General features: G+C 33.2%; 3 protein-coding genes across 3 annotated transcripts; 1 reads left to right on the top strand and 2 right to left on the bottom strand.

Moving 5' to 3' along the window:
- Window positions 1-7,504: 7,504 nt before the first annotated feature.
- Window positions 7,505-8,461, bottom strand: LOC123908616. The gene has a single exon (XM_045959303.1). The coding sequence runs from the start codon at window positions 8,397-8,399 to the stop codon at window positions 7,806-7,808; it is 594 nt and encodes a 197-aa protein (XP_045815259.1). The 5' UTR covers window positions 8,400-8,461; the 3' UTR covers window positions 7,505-7,805.
- Window positions 8,462-10,339: 1,878 nt separating this feature from the next.
- LOC123907370 (mitochondrial adenine nucleotide transporter ADNT1-like) lies at window positions 10,340-13,390 on the top strand. The gene is made up of 8 exons (XM_045957595.1): window positions 10,340-10,751; window positions 11,486-11,534; window positions 11,695-11,858; window positions 11,950-11,987; window positions 12,128-12,240; window positions 12,338-12,451; window positions 12,571-12,906; window positions 13,071-13,390. Exons 1-8 carry the CDS (start codon window positions 10,603-10,605, stop codon window positions 13,152-13,154), a joined length of 1,047 nt encoding a protein of 348 aa, XP_045813551.1. The 5' UTR covers window positions 10,340-10,602; the 3' UTR covers window positions 13,155-13,390.
- Window positions 13,391-13,450: 60 nt separating this feature from the next.
- On the bottom strand, window positions 13,451-14,989 carry LOC123904715 (COP1-interactive protein 1-like). Its single transcript, XM_045954344.1, has one exon. It carries the CDS (start codon window positions 14,987-14,989, stop codon window positions 13,451-13,453), a length of 1,539 nt encoding a protein of 512 aa, XP_045810300.1.
- Between the last annotated feature and the right edge of the window lie 287 nt (window positions 14,990-15,276).

The raw sequence follows: 15,276 nt of genomic DNA, 5'->3' as shown, positions 1-15,276 counted from the left end.
TGAACAAAGGTAGGACCTTGTCTGGTGGTTTTGGTGTCGACATCGGCGTTGGAGTTTTGTCCGGTGGCTTCGGAGGCGGAAACGGCAGCGGAGGAGACAAAATTTTTGTTGTGGTCATGGCGTCGAGTACAACCAGTGGTTTCGGAGACGGAGGAGGTAGCGGTGGTGGTTCTGGCGGTTTCAATGGCGAAGCCGAAAATGAATGGAGAGAGTGAACCATGAGTTGATCGGGTGGTTTAGGTGGCGGGTCTGGTGGTTTTAACGACGGCGGCGATAAAGTTGAAGGAAACTGTGTTGTTGGTGGTGGTTTTGGACACAGAGAAATTGATAGAGAGTCATGGTGAGTTTTGGATTCTTGCCCTTTCTCAACTGTTTCAAAATTCTGATTGGTCATGGAGAGGAAATCACGGCCACCATCAACAATTTTTTCTGCTTCTTCTTTGACTGTTGGTTCTTCTTCTTCACCTTCAATGGTGGCAGTGTCTTCTATTATTGCAGGTGCTTCTTTTTCTTCAACCAAGGTGATGAACTCAGTATCGTCTTTGGTTGAGTCTTCTTCACCATCAATGGGTAAAATGGGTATCCATTCAGGCTTGAATTGCCGAAGTAATCCACATGTGAAAGAGTCCCAACATGGCCTTCGGTGTGTAGGAAACCAGCTGAACCACCATGTGAGAGCAGCACCTCTCAATGCTAAAATACTTTCAATTATTTTCTCTGCATCTGATAAGCTATGATTCCTATTGTTGAAGAATTTTTCAGAGCAAATAATCCACCAATAAGCATCTTCACTTCCATCAAAATTAGCAAGTTTCTAATCTTGAAGGAGGGAGTGTTTGTGGTGACGGTGAGGAGATATATGGGTTTGGTGATGGAGTGGGTGTTGGTGGTTTGTGAATGGTGTGAGTAGGAAATGAAGGAGGGACTGTTGGTGTGGGGTTTTGGTTCTGGTGAGAGGGAAGGTCAACATGATGATAGATGGGAGTGGAGGTATTGGGTGGCTGTGGAGGTTGGTTGTTAAAGTAGGCTGTGTTGGAAAGTGAAATGCTAGGATTAATGGGTTCATTGTGGGTTGCTGGTTGTTGGTAGGAGCCAAGGAACCCTTGTGGGGAAGCATAGTTGGAAATGGGAGTGTGAGTTGGTTCTTGATGAAGAAATGGTGTGTGGTATGATGGGTGATGGAGGTGATGTGGATATGAAGGAAAACTTGGGTTGGGTGGAGGGGGTGGAGTTGGTACGGTGGAGGTATGGTAATAATATGGGTTAAAAGATAAAGGGTAGGTGTTGGGTGGGGGCTGAGGTGAAATGGTGTTTGGGTAAAATGGTGTGTGGGTGTGATAAGGATATGAAGGAAAGGTTGGAAAGGGAGGTGAAATGGTGTTTGGGTGACATGAAGGAGAGTACGATGGAGCATTATAAGTGGATTCAGTCATGGGAGGGACTAAGTTCATGGTATGAAAGCACCAATTGATAGAGAGTTGAAGCTCTATCAAGCTACACTAAGCTAAACTTAAGAAAGCAATAAAGAAATGCAAATAAATAAAGATAAATAAAAGACTTCATTTTCATTCATTACTTTGATTTGTGTTCATCACTACATTTATACTACTTCTAAATGGATAAAACCTTAGATGGGCCTAAAGGCCCAATTAACTAACAATTCAAGTAAAGTCCAACTAATAATATAAATACTATTAATACCTAAATTATTAATAAACTACTACCTAATAATTATTTAATTAACTACTATTAATCTTCTATCAAATATCATATTATATATGCAGAGGTCGAAGTTTGAACTTCGAATATTTTATTTATCCACCTTAAAGATAAAAAATTTAGTAACCAAACTACTTAGAATTTTATTTAATATTACTTATAACAATTATGCCCGAGAGAGTACTAGCTAGTAAAATAGAATAACTACTAGATCACATAAATACAAAAATAAAAATAAATAAAATATCCACAGAAGGACACACGTGGAAACACTATGCATGAGAAAAAAAATAAAAAAAAAACAGAAGTACACACATGGAAACACTATATATGTTAAAAAAATAAACATTTCATTAAAAAAAGACCATGCATATCATGCATGACTATAATGTATAATTTATAGAACTACTTATTAATCAGTTGTGTTATTAATTTAGACATACCATTAATCAAGATAATAAACTCAAATGGTAATGAATTTCCTCTAAATTTTTAAATACACCTGGACTGAGAAAATCCGGATTCGATGTGTTCATGTATTAAAGTATTAGTAATTGTGCTTTCGGTTCATCAAAAAAAATAAGTTGTGCTTTCAGTTCATAACGAAATAATGATGGTTGAATTTGAAGAATTAGACAACTAATCTTAGACCACCCACAATGGGTGTTGAATGGGTGTGTTGAATGAAGAATTCAACTGTTGAAACCATTGGGAGGGTGTGTTTAATGTGATGTGGATGAGAGAGGTGATGAATGAATTAAACACAGTTGAATGCTGCCACCGGGGACACGTGGCACGTTTTGTTTGGTTGCAAGCTGGCGCGTGCAATACACGCGCGTATTGGGCGAGTGAGAGAAGGGAAACGCAGAGAGAGAAGAAGTTGAGGGACACATGTAGGCCTGTGATTGGCTGTCCGGATTTTTATCCCATTTTATCTTTAAACTCAATTATTTCACTGTAAATTAATTTTTTATTTTTTTATTTTTATACCAAAATTCACGATTTTTTTCCTCTATAAATAGAGACTTGGTTTATTTGATTTGGACACAGGAAAAAAAAAACAAGTTTTTCACTCCCTTAATCTTATTATTATCTTTCAATTAGTGTTTATTTTGAAATTTTAGTTTTTTTTAGTGAAATGAATCTCAATAATCATTTCAACAACACCCAAAATTGTTCGTACTATACGTTATTTGTGTGATATATTGCATTTTAATTTAAGAAAATAAAAAAATTATTTAAATAAATTTTGTTAAGTGTATTATTTTAATTTAATTTTAATCGATAATTATAATTTTATTTAATCATAAAAACAAAAATTAAAATTTAAATAAGAATATGAAATAGAAAGTGGTGGGGTAGAGAAAATGGTGGGGTAGGGTGTTGAATAGAAAAACCATTTGAGAGGGTAAAAGTTGAATGTGTGTTGAATGATTAGTTGGAAGAAAGAGAAAATGATGTGGAGTGAAAAAGTGGATGTTGAAGGTGTTTTGGTGTTGAAACCATTGTACCTGGTCTTATAATAACCGAGTTGATAGATGCATTTGATTTGGTTGAATGGTGGACAGTGGACTTATCCAATTCTAGAAGCTTGTTTTTTTTTTTAGGATTTAAATAATGGATGTATAGGACTGTATGGAAAGTGAGCTCCCATTGCTTTTAGATTGCCCAACCTTACACGGTCGCGGGAATTGGATTTTATGCTGTAAAAATTCACATAATTTTGACATTGTAGTTGATCACGGCCGTCCGATCATAAACTAATAGCTTAGATTGATTTAGATGAAAATACACAGTTTTTAATATAGATCGTCTGATCTCTGATTGATGGTTTAGATTAAAAACATGTGAAAGTGCGTGCATTAATTACCGCAAAAAATCTTGATCGGGCATGAAAGAAGGACCATATATGAAGGGATAGTATATGTCGTACATAAATTTTAGGGACCATATATTTACCTAATTTTAGGGACCATATATTTATCTATGGAAAATGCTAAATAGTGCCCTCGGGACACTGTTTAAGGAACCAAATATAGTAATATCATATTGAAATTTGTGCAGTCAACGCCTCAAAAGTCTAAAAAGTGTTATTTTCAATTTTAAAATTTCCTTTTTTGGTTTCCTTAACCAGTGCCCCGGGGGTACCGGTTAGCATACCCTTTATCTATTTTTTAAAATATTTTTAAAGAGTGTATATAAGGTTAAATTGCATTTTTGTCCTCCTAATTTTTACAAATTTGTAATTACTCTTAATTTTTATAATAGTACTTTTGACTCTAGCTACAATCCTTTTTCTTTTTCTTTTTTTTGTAAAAGATTGACCTCACTAGATTTGATCAAGTAAGCAGACATGGATAGTGACTCACGTGTCACATCAATATATTTTGCCACATGTGTAGACGTGACATGTGACTCACTGTCCACTTGGCAAGACATGCCGACGTGGTATGTGAGTCACTGTCCACGTGTGTTCACTTGTCAAAATTAGTGAGGTCAGTCTTTTGCCAAAAGTGTTAAAGTTATTGGTCAAAAGTGCTATTATGAAAGTTAAAAAGTGAAAAATATAATTTAGCCTATTTATAAAGTTATTTATATCTACTTTTGTCCAAGGACATTAATGCATGTGACTCGAATTTGGAATTTTTCAGATCAAAATCTATCTTTCTTACCTCTGAATCAAATTTTACAATGAGTTTGATTGATTTTTTTTTTGTTACATGATGGGAGAATGTTTTGTGATAATGTAATTGGAATAACTTCTGCTACTTTAAAAAACAAGGAATAGCAAGAGAAACTTCGTGTTGTTGGCAAGAGAACAAAGATTAGGTTGAACTAGGTGATGAGATGAATTGATGAAGTCTTGTTTTACGCTTTTTTTTTTGTTGTTTTTTTTTTTTTTTGTAAACTTTGAATACTTCTGTAGTGTTAAACACATTTTGTATTTACCCTAATTTTAATGTATTTATTTGACTTTCTTTTTTAAAAAAAAAAAAAAAAAAACATTTGAATTGAATCCAATTATACTTAGTTTAAAAATATGTTTGTTTTTAACTTTTAAACTTTTGCTTAAGGAGTTAAAGGCGTAAGTTTGCATTTCTCTATTTGTAATTATACTCAACTCCATGTTAGGTGGTGCAGCCTCTTGTCTGATACAAGGAGGGTTGTTAATTCAACTAGGAGATAGGTCGCACATTTCATATTAGTACTACCATATAGGTCCACCCTTCCTTCTTAAGTTTACAAATTCTAGAAACTCATGGGCCCATGCATGGCTTAGACTTGACTTATCAATAGAGATTAGAGATTTGTTAAGATTTTATTAACGATAAAGATACTGTATTAAACTATTAATTTATGATATACATAACATAGGTGACATACTGACATATGCATACAGTTCAAAGAAAGCAAATAATTATTCTCTTGTTCTAGAAGCGGGTATTTGATCAGTTTATCTTCATTTAAATGATTATTTGTTGGTCTATAGGAGGAGCAAGGCCAACAACAACAATAAAAGGAAAGTCATCTCTTCCGGCCCCATGTTTCTTTTTTTCCCTTGGAATTTTTTTTTTGTCCTTCAATAAAATTTTCAGGCCGTGTTTTTCGAATTTTTTTTGCTTTGCAAAAAAACTTCGAAATATGTTTTCCGATTTTTTCTTGAATTTGAACTAGAAAAAACTTCAAAAAATACGTTCCGAATATTTTTTCGAGGGCTCGGGAGGGGGTGGTTGGGGGGAGTCATGGGGCCGGAAGAGAAGCTTTCCAATAAAAGACGGCCAGTTAAGAGCTTTTGGGCTTAACAACCCAAGACATTTGTTTGACAAGTGTAGTAGAAGATCCAAAAAATGCTAGACAAGCTGAAATGAAGACATGGATGTTTTCTCTCCCCACCTCCCATGAATATTTTATACCCCCAATATTCCAATTTTGCCCTTGCAGAAAAATTCGGTTCGCAGAAACCGAATTTTTACTAGTGTAAATTCAGAGTAAATTTCGGTTTTCAGAAACCGAAATTTATTTTCAAGACAAAAATAAACTTCGGTTTCTACGAACCGAAGTTTTTTCAAGGGCAAAATTGGAAATTCAAAGGGATAAAAGATTCACGGGGGTGGGAAGAGAAAACATCGAAGACATGATTTCTACATATTCTGTTTAACAATCCTTTTTTCTTAATTACACCATGAAGATCATATATGAGCTACGTGGGACACTTGGAGCTAAAATGTTGTATTTCTTATGTAATTCTTGTTCTCATTAATAGGAAAAAATAATGAATGTCTACTAGACCAACCATCATAAATTTTAAAAAAAATTTTGTCACAAGACTTGTTTCTTTTAAGTGGCTTTAATGCTACCATATGCATGTCAACATTTTTTGGGCATGGATCCTTTTGAGTTTAGACCTTATAATAAAATATTTTAATTGTTAAGTTACATTGAAAATCTAATCATTTTGAAATTTTACAACTTTTTCAATTATATTTGTGTTTCTATAAGCAAATGTTAGTAATCAATTGTTATGTCAATAGTTTTTTTCCTTCACAAGTTTTGAGATCTAGTCATATCCGGGATTTCTATTATTTATGATCAGGATTCAATTCTAGGTGCCATATTACAAGTCTCTTATATGGTCTCTATCAAATTTTCATGACTTGGAAAATGTAGAAGGATAAACTGGCTATTTTCACCCGAAGCTGCCAGTTTATACCTTCGCCAAATAATTAGGACTCTTTTTATTAGTTTTTATTATATAAGATGAAATTTGCTTTTTAAACTTATTAAAAGTTTAATGTATTTGGTTTATATGACATTAATCGTTCAATAAACTTAAAAAACAAACACTCATTTTTATTTATTTTTATAAGTAGTAAAACAAACTATCTTATTATCCTTCAATTTATAAGATAAGTAATTTCTGGGCAAATGTTGTTGAGGTTTGATTTAAAATCTAATTAAATTTTGACATTGATACATTTTTATTGGTCTTTCAAATTTAATTCATAAAAAATTTAAAAACTAGATAAAGATGTGACGGTTTTAGTTAAATAGTGAACAATTTCATTAACTTGTCTTATGCTAAACTCAACAAATGAGTTTTTGAAATTAAATGATATGAAAAATGTGTCAATAAAATTATACTCCATTCATTCTTAATTATAAGCAAAAATTCACTTTTTAGATTCATTGAAAAAGTGATGTATTTGATCTACATTATAGTTCTTGTGATACATGAGTTATTCAATGAATTTGAAAAATTGACTTTTACTTATAATTAAGAACGCAGGGAATATTAAAAAAGATGTCTATGTCTATGAACCCATTGAATAGTTGAGCTTTACCTTCATCCAAATCTATTTTACTCTCTCTTGTAAAGTTTAAAAATGTAAAGACTATATTATATTTCATTTAAAAAATGATTTGTGGTCCACCTATAATTTTTCAATTTTGAAACTCTTCATATTTAATAGAGTCACGAACTTCATGTGGAACTTCATAATTAATAGAGTCACGAACTTCACATATTCCTTGAAGACTTGAAGTTGCATATTCCTACTTGTACATGAACATAATCAACAATTCAAAGATAATGAAATACTAATTAAACAAAAAAATATCATCGTGAACCATAAGGGTATGAGACCTATATAGATAGTATTTAAAACTAAAATCTTGCAAACTTGCACACACACGCTAATTACTAGCTAATTCACATATAATATGCCAACTGATGTTACTTAAGACTAATAATAAGATCAACTAACTAACTAACGTACAACAATAATTTAATCAACTTTAATAATTAAATAATAACAGCATGGATCAAACACAATAATTAAAGGCCGATATACCGGAGTTGACATAGAAGGTTAGACCTTCCGGCCACACTCGTTACGTACCGGTGTTGATCGAGTTCATGCTGAGAACACTAATTAATTAGTATTTCCTTCGACTTTAATTATAAACCTATGTTAAAAAAAAAATTGATGTATTTAGTTCAACTAAATGTTTCAATTTTTTTTACCAACTTTCGCTTATAATTAAAGGTAGAAGAATTAAGTTATTCGTAAATGTAAAACCTCAAATTAGCCGCATGAAATACCAATTGCGGTGGTTGTGAACCGCTCCGAAGCAGACCTTCGAACCAACAAGGAAGAGATATCCGGCGAAAGAGAACCAATCTCAAATTCAGGAACTTCAGGTATAGTAGAAAGAACCGATCCAGATTTATCATAAACCACAAACAAACGCTCTTTAGAGCATTTTTCCGACACTTTGAAACTATTGCTACTGCTAGTAACATTAGACTTGAAAATAGAACGAATAAATTTCTGAAAAGAACGAGAGATCTTGTATGGCTTCCTTGACATAACCGAAGAAGAAGACGAAGAAGAAGATTGTTGAAGAAGTGTGACTCGACGTTCCGGTAAATGAGACATGGAAAGTGTTCTGTTTATAATGTGTGAATTATTATTACCTATGGCTGAGTGAAGTTGGTGTTTGAGGGAATTGAGTTCAAAGGAATCATAGAGTGTACTTCCACAATCCCACACATTTTTTGACTCTGAAATTTTATTTTCCTTTTCTTCTTGTTGGAGTTTCTGTTTTTCCATATATATATGTTGTTCTGTTTTTCTTTCTTGGTTGAGTAGAATCCTAAGAGACTGTGTTTTGTTCATTTTGAGAGAGAGAGAGAGAGAGAGAGAGAGAAAAAAAAGAGAGTGACGTTTTTTATGGATACTTTTTTCTAATGGTTGGTGAAGGATGAAACGTGTTAGTTATGACTTGTATGTACCAGAAAGGTTTACTATCACGTCCTACATATATGAACCGTAAAATCTCTTCAAATATTTGTAGGTTTTTTTTCATATATGCTGCTCATAGTTGTTAACTTAACATTGGACAAATAGAGATATTTTCAAGTTATATACTAGTATCACCTTTAATTCAATTGTTTAGATTTTATTGCATTCTTCCATGGACAAACCGTTAAATATTTTTTGGGACAAATCATTAAACATTTTTTACCCAGGCTTTATAATTTTTTTTTGGTTTTGCCACTGCTTACACTTAACATACAAACTATCTTTCCTTTAAGTGCGAGTTCATTCAATCATTTCAAATTTCCCCAAGTAGAAGCTTTGTATTCACATGCACCACCACTGTTGACACTAATCATCGATGAAAACAAGTTATGGGGATAAATCTTGTGTATGATGACCTCTTTATGTTTAATTTCTTCCTTTTGTTAGGTTCTTTAGTGGTGGTCTTGAGATGTTCGAGAGACGTGACCACACATGAGTCCTATTTTTTAGATGTGTTAAATAAGGGTATGTTTTTATTTTTTTTTTGGGTAAGAAAGAGAATTTTATTAAGGCAAGTATAAGGAATGCCCGAACTCGGAACAACTATACAAATTTTTTGAACAAGAACAAAACTATACAAATTACACTATTTGGATATAAGCAAAGAGTCGATTAATCCAGTCACAGTGTGAAAATATATTTGCCAACCCTCCTAAATTATAAGCCCATATATACCCAAGAAACTCGTTTAATATTATTTGTCATAAGAATCTGTTTGAATTGGCTTTTACTTGCACAAATTTTATGAGTTTGTTTGAAAAAATTTATAAAATAGCTTATGACATTTTTCATAAACTTTTTTCAACTTATTTTCATAAATTTTTTAAATGACTTATTAAAAAAGTTTATAACATATACAAAAAGAGATTATTAGAATGGTCAATTTTTCTGCAAAATAAAAAAAATTATTCAAATTAGAGTCATGAATATAAAATTGTAACATTGAGTGTAACATTTTTTTTTTGTTCTACCACATTATCCGGCTCATTGGGTCGCATAATCTAATTCAATGGATCAGTTCTTGCATCAAGTGGTTTCAACCCCTCCCGATCGTAGTTGCGGATAATCTAACTGTGGTCATCTCTTCTAAATTCAACGTCAATCACCACTAAATCAACTAACGATTGATACATTGAGTGTAACATTGATTACATTATCCTGTTTAAAATTGTAATGAAGATGATTATCACCTATACTTAACTTAAGAACTTCTTTATTTTGTCAAAAATACCAAATCCTAAACTTGATTCTTACTTTTTCAATGGAGTATCAAAAAAAATCTGTACGACCAAAAATAAAAAATAGTATAGGTCCCACTTGAGTGATTCTGGGTTGCCTGTTGCCCTGGCCCAATAAAATGGGACCAATCCAATAGCGTTTTATTACTTATCCAAACCACGTAAGCTTAAAACAAAGAATATTGTACCAAAAAAATAACAAGAATATTGACTTTTTTTATTTTTGGTACAAGGGAGGAAATATTGACCCCATTTTAATTTTTAAATCGGTAATTTACCCTATAAAAAGCAAATTGCAAACCTTAGATTTGTTCTTTGCTTCCCAACACTGCCATCTAAAACAAACAAAAAAATAATGATAATAAGTAAATGGTGACTTTTTTTTTTTTGTGCGGCTAGAAATTTCACAAGATGAATAAATGAAATGTCTGGAATTCAAACTCTGTGATGTTCTCATCAACTGAGCTAAATTGGCGGGAACCGAATAAATGGTGACTTTAATCTTTAAGCTATAGTATACTCTTCAATAATTTAGTCTTTAAATTGTGAATTTGTGTGTTATGGATTAGTATTAAAAAATAAACAGAAAATTTGTTAAAGATAAATGGGGAAGTCCGAGAATACACGTTTATGATTGATGACAACGCATACGCGCGCGTATATAATTCTTCCATTTTGATTTTGAAAGCAAATTAAATTCCTCAAACTTTGCAAATTTTCCTCTCACTATTTATTCTGTCTTATAAATAATAATCGTTTTATTCCTTTCATTCATTTCAATGGCGTCTTCTCAAGATTCAGTTGCAAAGTCAAATGATCAGAAGTCTATAGTCTCCGCCGGGATCACCGGAGAAGCTCGGAAACCTCCTAGACATCCGTTGATCAGTATCTGCAAGTCTCTTGTTGCCGGTGGAGTCGCCGGAGGAGTGTCAGTTTCCTATCTTCTCAATTTCTTCTTATTCTTTTCGTTTTCATAACTAATTTTTATTCTGTTTGTGCTGTGTTTGCGATTCTGTTTGTGATGCTATATATTAATTAATTATGTGAAACTTCTCAATTTCACTGCTTATTCAATAATTATGTGATACTAATTTTTTAGTATTTTTACATAGTTCAAATAATCATGCATAGCAAATTGACAATTTTGTGTCTCCTAATCCTCTAGATAGTGTTTAAGATGATTAGTTTTGTCGGCGCAGCTTGTTGTCAGTTTGTCTTGATGATAACTTGTGCACAAAGAAATTTAAAATATGTACTAGTCAACTCACTCATAATATATGCACGTTCCTGTTTACTAATTTTATATGATATAATTATTATTTTAATTTATCTTGAATAAAGAAAATGCCACAGTGATATGTGTGTAAATTATTTTGGCATTTACTGATGATTTATTGGATCAGTATCGTTGGAATGAAAGTTTCAGAACTAATGATGTCATACTGATATCTTTATGTGAACATGTGAATCATGTTTTGTTTGGAAATTTATTTGATATTCCGAAAGCGCGTTTCAATCAGTTCATCAATGGAGATAGATTGGATCAATTGATGATCTAAGATGCACTATGTGTTTGGATTATGATTTTGCATTGTGCTAGATTCTTGCTTCTTACTGGAAATAGGCTCAAACTTTATATATATTTTTTTATTTCTTTTATAGTTCACGAACAGCTGTAGCTCCTCTAGAGAGATTGAAGATTCTGCTGCAGGTAGTTCCCTTTAAGTTTATAGTGATTTGTTATGTTTTATTCATAAAGCAATGAATGGATTAAACGTGTGGATGGCAGGGTGCATGAATTTCATTTTGTTCGAGAGACCAATTTTGTTTCTTATATTCGTTTAGTGAATAAGATCATTTTGAAAATGCAGGTTCAAAATCGCCACAATGTAAAATACAACGGAACAGTTCAGGGCTTAAAATATATATGGAAAACTGAGGGTTTTAGAGGAATGTTTAAAGGAAACGGAACCAACTGTGCTCGTATTGTCCCAAATTCAGCAGTCAAGTTCTTTAGCTATGAGCAAGCATCTAAGTATGTTCTGCACATCATCTTTTCTTTTCATCTAACTTTCATAAATTTGTTATTTCAATGTCCTTCTGATCACTGCTTTATACTAATGCAGGGGTATTCTAAGTCTCTATCGGTTGCAAACTGGAAATGGTACTGAATATGGTTTTCTATCGATATTAGAGTTATTAGCTCGTGCCTATCCTTCAATCTGCATTTTTATTCATGTTATTGTGGGATTTTTACAAACCTCTGAAACTTCAAGGCTATGTCCACTTGTTCTTTGTTTGCAGAAGAAGCTCAACTCACTCCTGTTCTGCGTCTTGGAGCTGGGGCATGTGCGGGAATCATTGCAATGTCTGCAACTTACCCTATGGACCTGGTGCGAGGACGCCTAACTGTACAGGTATTGTTGTTTGTGGAGTTTGAGGATAACTCATTGACTTGTTAGCTTTGTTGGTATTATTGTTATTAAGCTTAATTCATTTTCAATGATTGTGTAGACAGAAGCATCTCCTCAGCAATATAGAGGAATTTTTAATGCTCTTTCAACAGTCTTCCGAGAAGAAGGAGCTAGAGCATTGTATAAAGGATGGTTACCTTCAGTCATAGGAGTTGTATGTAAACAATTACCGATTCTTGAAATAGATAGGCTAATATTAACCTTTGATGCAGATGAGACCTGAATTTCAAAATAAAGCTTTTAATCTCATGTTTGTTACTACGTTGCTTGCAGATACCGTACGTGGGTCTAAATTTTTCTGTGTATGAATCTCTGAAAGACTGGTTGATTCAAACAAAACCACTTGGAATAGGTCAAGACTCGGAGCTAAGTGTGACTACAAGGCTTGCATGTGGGGCTGCTGCTGGAACTATTGGCCAGACAGTGGCATATCCCCTTGATGTCATTCGCAGAAGAATGCAGATGGGTGGATGGAAAGGCGCTGCTTCGATTGTAGCTGCTGATGGGAAGGGTCTTGAGTATACTGGCATGGTTGATGCATTCAGGAAAACAGTAAAGTATGAGGGATTTGGAGCATTATACAAGGGCTTAGTCCCCAATTCAGTCAAGGTTAGTTCATCTGTTATTCTATTTGCATAAATTAATTACTTGTCATGTTCGTATGCTTTATATTCTAAATCATTTATCTGGATGAGTAGGATTAAACTTTTCAGTTGATCTGTTATATGGAAGATCAAAATCTCAATTGCAATTCTGATCTATATTGGTTTCAGGTGGTACCTTCCATCGCCATTGCCTTTGTGTCATACGAGATGGTCAAGGACGTCCTTGGAGTTGAAATGAGAATATCTGATTGAAGAATTAGCAATTGTCTGATGCTTGAGATTTAGTATGTGAAAATATTTTTTAAAATTTATTCAAATGTAAAATGCTAGAATATTTTCATTTCTTTGTTAGAAAAAATGCACAAAAAACATTGAAGACAAAATTTTATTATTTTCATTGATTTTATGTATATAACTAAAACTACGTACATTCCTGAGATGAATACCAGAAAAAACAAATACATTCCTGATATCATGCTCTTTGGGATTATTTTTCTGTTTCTCTTTGGCATGCAAACACAGTGAGAAAATTTACATTTTAACAAAACTCACTTCTTGTGCTTTACCTTCATCTTTATTATCAAATCCTTTAGATAGAGACAACGATCGCGATGAAACTCGAGTAAAAAACAAAGTTGTCTTATTGCTTCCTTCTTGTTCTCCCCAAGGTTAACCAACTCATCATCTTTATCTTTCAGTTTCTTTTCCAATTTCTCCATTTCCCTTTCAAACTGTGTCACTGTTTTCATCAAATTCATTTTCTCTTCTCCTTCCTTGCTCACATCATCCTCTAATTTCCACACCTTCGCTCTTAAAGTCCTAATTTCATCTTCAAAATCAGTAATTCTTTTACCAAGCATTTTGTTCTCTTCCTCATACTTTTGCTTTGTTAATTTGCAACTGTCTTTGTTTTCGATATTCAGTAGTTCTGCCACGTGGATCCTCCGATGCAACATGCGAATATTGTCTTCCATTTTCCTTTCCATTAATTGCATATTCATTTTGGAACGTTTATTCTCTTCATGTATTAGATCAATAGTTTCTGTTAGCTTCTTTATCGTTTGTGAATATTCCTTTTGGCTTTGTTCATTTTGTAACTCTAATTCGCTTTTTTGTTTCTGCAAAGCGTTTATCTCACACCATGCATTTCTTAACTGTTCTTCCAAATCGTTTTCTTTTCTGCATCGAGATTCCAAATCCTCTATCTTTTGAATGAAACATTGTTTCTCTTTTAGCAGACTTTGTTCATTTGAAGCAGCTTCAGCTAAATTCTCCTCCAAATTTGTTATCCTAATCAAACATTGTGAAACTGTTCTCCTCTCATTTTCTAGCTGAGCCTCCAATTCTTTGTTGCTGTTGCATACAGACTCAAATTTTTGTTGCATGAAATTAATCTCATTGGTCAATTCCTTCTTTTGGTTCAATGCTTCATTTCTACAACATTTTATCTTTTCTTCAAGTTTGCCTTTGTTGTTCCAAAGAGATTTAGCTTCTAGTTCGAGCTTGTTAATTCGTGTCATGAAATCTGAATTTTTGGACATTACATGTTCCTCATTGCTCTTGAGTTTCGCATGTAACACTGACACTGATTTTTCAAGCTCAGCATTCTTCGCGCGTAATTGTTTCACTTCATGTGCTTCAAATTCATTTGTTTCTATTGATTTTGGAGTCTGGAATCCTTCAGGAGTATTGATAAATGAAGAATAACGTTCCCTTTGTGATCTTGACCTGAAATCTGAAAGACTAAATTCTGTGTCATCCGATGAAAAGCGCTCAGAGTCTGAGCTAGTGGAAGAGAGTGAAGAAACCCGCTTTATTCCACGAGGAGATGCTTGCGTATACTCTTTGGTAAGACGATTGTACAGCGACTGGTACTGATTATATAAGTCCTCATTTAAGTTGCCTTCTTTTTTTCTTTGGTCTTCACTCTTAATTAAATTTAGGACTCTTGCGTGGTTGTTTTCAATATCTGCACGAGAATGAGAAATAATTCTTGTTATATTTACTTTAGATCGTGATGGATGGATCGATATTCGCAGGTTTGAAGATGTAGCTGACTTGCAATGTGAATAGAGTAGGCTATGCATTAGGCAAAGTTTGTTATTAATCTTAATGTTGTGGGAAACAAATTAGTAAAGATGAATCATTTGGGAGAATCAGAATTCAACGCGCGTCAAAACACATGCCTAAACTAGTAACAAAACCAAGTTCAAATCGGTTTGAGACAAAAGAACTTCATATGTACTTTGAGTTCAAACATATTTACTTTTGCAGTTTTAAATGGAAAGATGCAAACATATCATATACACATAGTCCATTATTTTTCTTCCTGGTTAAATTAATTGGTATATGGTGGTATTCCAAATAATGTGTA

Source organism: Trifolium pratense, linkage group LG2 (genome assembly GCF_020283565.1).
Source record: "Trifolium pratense cultivar HEN17-A07 linkage group LG2, ARS_RC_1.1, whole genome shotgun sequence".
Classification (NCBI taxonomy): Eukaryota; Viridiplantae; Streptophyta; class Magnoliopsida; order Fabales; family Fabaceae; genus Trifolium; species Trifolium pratense.
Note: the sequence above shows the minus strand (reverse complement) of the source record. Positions and strands in the feature narration are given on the sequence as shown.